The 3,070-nt window shown below is 58.8% G+C and overlaps 1 protein-coding gene across 1 annotated transcript; it reads right to left on the bottom strand.

The window, feature by feature from the left end:
* Window positions 1-246: 246 nt before the first annotated feature.
* Window positions 247-2,647, bottom strand: CDC34 (cell division cycle 34). The gene is made up of 4 exons (XM_009575796.1): window positions 2,559-2,647; window positions 1,804-1,901; window positions 1,294-1,428; window positions 247-601 (listed from the first exon to the last, which is right to left on the bottom strand). The coding sequence occupies exons 1-4, from the start codon at window positions 2,580-2,582 to the stop codon at window positions 391-393; spliced, it is 468 nt and encodes a 155-aa protein (XP_009574091.1). The 5' UTR covers window positions 2,583-2,647; the 3' UTR covers window positions 247-390.
* Window positions 2,648-3,070: the final 423 nt, after the last annotated feature.

The following is a 3,070-nucleotide window of genomic DNA, read 5'->3' as shown; positions in this document are numbered from 1 at the left end:
CACCAGCTCCACAGCCTCCCCAAACTGATCCTCCCACACGGGGCTGAAGAGGAGTTGAACATGCCCAAACGATGGGCTGCCAACACCAGGTTTTGCCGTCAGTCCTCATCCAGCCAGAGCCACCAGCTCCCCGGTTTCTGTGGATTTGTGAACTTCCAACGCGACTTCCCCCTCCCCACCCGTCCCCCACCCAGGAAGCTTATAAAATAGGGTTTGTTTTTTGCTTTTCCTACAAAGGCAGTGGTAGGATTTCCTTTGCAACAGCAGAACAGTCTCCCTGCGAGGTAGAGAGTTAATTTCAGGGCTGACAGATCCTAAATTCAAACCAGTTTGTCCTAGTTGAGGTAAAATTCAGTAGTTTATAGTAAGTTTTGCAATGCCGGAGGGCCATCAAGATTCCTCATTGCCAGAGTCATCCTCATCACCGTAACAGCTGTCTGCTTCCTCCTCCATCTCATCATCCTCATAATAGTCATCATAGAAGAGGTCTGAGCCCTCATCTGGGGCTGGAGTCTTGGTCTTCACACAGTACTCTGCCAGCGTGGTGGGGACCTTCACGCCATCCCGCTCAGCGTCCACCTTCGTGCCCAAGACTTGCTTCCTGGAGGGCGAGAAGTGGGGGGTGAGGACTGAAACGAAGTAATCTCCGAAAAACTCTCTAAGACACCTAACTTTTAAACAACAAACCTTAACGAACTATACCCACTACATCAATTTGAAACTTATGATATTACTCCCTATCAGGACGGAGCTTTGCACAGCGCACCCATGTTGCTGCACGCGGCTCACCCCGCGGGGCCGCCCGGCGACACAGCCCTTCCCCTCTCAGGCCCCAGCTCACGGGTCGCTCACCCACACAAGACTGGGGAAAGGGCAGGGGAGGGGGAGCACCGCAGAGCAAGCGTGGCTGCCCGGTGACGTGCCCCCTGGGCCCCCCTGCCACGCCAGGGCTGGCCAGTCTGCAGCTCAAGAGCTTCACGTGCCGGTCCCATGAGACAGCCCTGAGAGCAAGGCCGTGCTGGCACCATGTCTGCTACGAACCCAGATCCTCAGCCCTGGAGCCGACAAGGGCCAGGGCTTAGGCTGAGAGCAAAGCTGGGCAGATAACCCAGCCAAGCTTCTCCCAAAAGCCACACTCGGAGCCAGAATCTTTCCCTCCCACCAGCCTGCAGGTGGGACTCAACAGGGCAGGATATGCCCTCAAGATCCTCTGTGTCCTACAAGATCACAGCTTAGCAAGTGTTCTCAGCGGTGCCACAGCGCTGCTGGGCCTGGGCTCAGCTCAGCACGCACCTGATGATGTCCGTGTACTCCCGGTCCTTCCCTTTGCTCTCCTTCCACTTGCGGTACATCACGGAGGCGTCCACGTTGGCTGGAGAAAACGTGTTGGGTTCATTCAGCAGCGAGATCACGCTCAGGAGAATGGTCCTGGCAATCGATAAACACGAGCAGGTAAGAGCCGAGGCGGGTCAGCAACTGCCCGCGTCCCAGCAATGCCAGCAGCCTCAGTGTCACGGCGCCCTGCATCCCGTGGGTCAGGAGGAGAGCCTGCGAGGTGTGTATCTTAGCGAAGACGAGCAGGCCAGGCAGGAGACAGCAGCGCACGGGCTGTCGGGCTCACGCACGTTCCCACGCAAGCTCTAGCTGTTTTTCAGCAAAGCACACAGCCCAAGTGCCTTTCAACAACCTCTAGGCATCTGCCGCAGGCTTTGGGAGCGAGATGGGAGTCCCCATCTCCCCACTTTCCCATCCCTGCCCTCGGACGAGCCTCCTGCCTGCAGCTCCCTCCCTGCGAGCCCTTACCTCACGTTCTGGGTGGGGTTCCACCGCTCAGACGGCAGCTCCCCGCTCTGCGGGTCATCCACCGGCGGGTGGAGGATGGAGATGCAGACATCGCCGGTCTGAAAGCACAAGTGAAACAGAATCCTTAGGAGCTGCTGCCCCCAGCACCCTCCAGCAGCAGCTCGGTCCTCTGTTCCAGTAGCCTGCTTGCTCTTCACTTTGGCTTAAGCCAGGCGAGGCAATCTCAGCCCATTCTTTTGGTCCCTAGGAAGGGACAGCAGACCTGGTGGTCCCCGCTATGCTGCCCACAGCCTCAGGCCTTGGATAAGCACCCCGCGATTGCCAGCACAGTACAGATGAGGCTGCCTATCCATCAGCTGTCCGATGCCCGAACACGTCGCATCCCCAGCACAGCCTTCCCGGTGCCCACCCGACACAGCCCAACCCCACACGCCCCCCAGGCAGCAATCCACCGCAGGCACGCAGCCCCGGTGTAAGCTTGGTGTAAGCACGACGTCCCCGCTAGCCAAGCATGGGAGCTTTCAAGCCTGGAAAGCCTGGCTGACCTGGAACCAGCTCCAGGACAGGAGACCGGCTGGCGTAAGCTCGTTAGCTGCATTTCCAGTGCCAGGCACTAAACGCCAAAGGCACCAAGTTTCCAATGCCGTGCTCCAATGCCAGACAAAGGCTGGCATTTTCATCCAGTACCATCACAATAGACGGACACGTGCCCCCACGCCTGTCCAAGAGGCCCCACGCTGTCCCAGGCGACCTACCTCATAGATGTTGGGGTGCCACATTTTGGTTAAGAACCTAAAGGCAGGAGGAGAATAGGGGTAGTCGATGGGAAACCGGAGACGAGCCTGCAAGGAAACAATAAGGAGAAGTGAGCATCAGCTTGTGAGAAGGAAGGGAAGGAAACCACAGATCTCCCAACACCACCAGGAAAAAGAGGAACCTCTGCCAAGTCCAGCTGTGTTCCTGCAGAGACAGAACCTCCGCGCCTGCCAGCTCTGCAGGCAGGCGTGGTGTCCTTCCCCCCCGGAAGAAGGCGGGGAGCAGATGGGCCTGCGAGCTGTGGCAGCTCCTTCACCACCATCCTGCTCCGTAACCTCTTCTCCACCGTGCTAACGCGGTGCACTCTGTCGCGGAGGGAGGCAGCGGGCCCCAGGCAGAGCGCAGCGGGAGCTCGCGGTGCTGATCCGGTACACACCTCGCACCCTCACTGCTCCCTCCCACACCGGCACCCACGGCACAGCGTGACAACGCCGAGGGCAGGCTGCTTCTG

The sequence above is a fragment of the Fulmarus glacialis genome, unplaced genomic scaffold (assembly GCF_000690835.1).
Source record: "Fulmarus glacialis isolate BGI_N327 unplaced genomic scaffold, ASM69083v1 scaffold28014, whole genome shotgun sequence".
Lineage (NCBI taxonomy): Eukaryota > Metazoa > Chordata > Aves > Procellariiformes > Procellariidae > Fulmarus > Fulmarus glacialis.
This window is presented reverse-complemented; position numbering and strand designations above follow the sequence as displayed.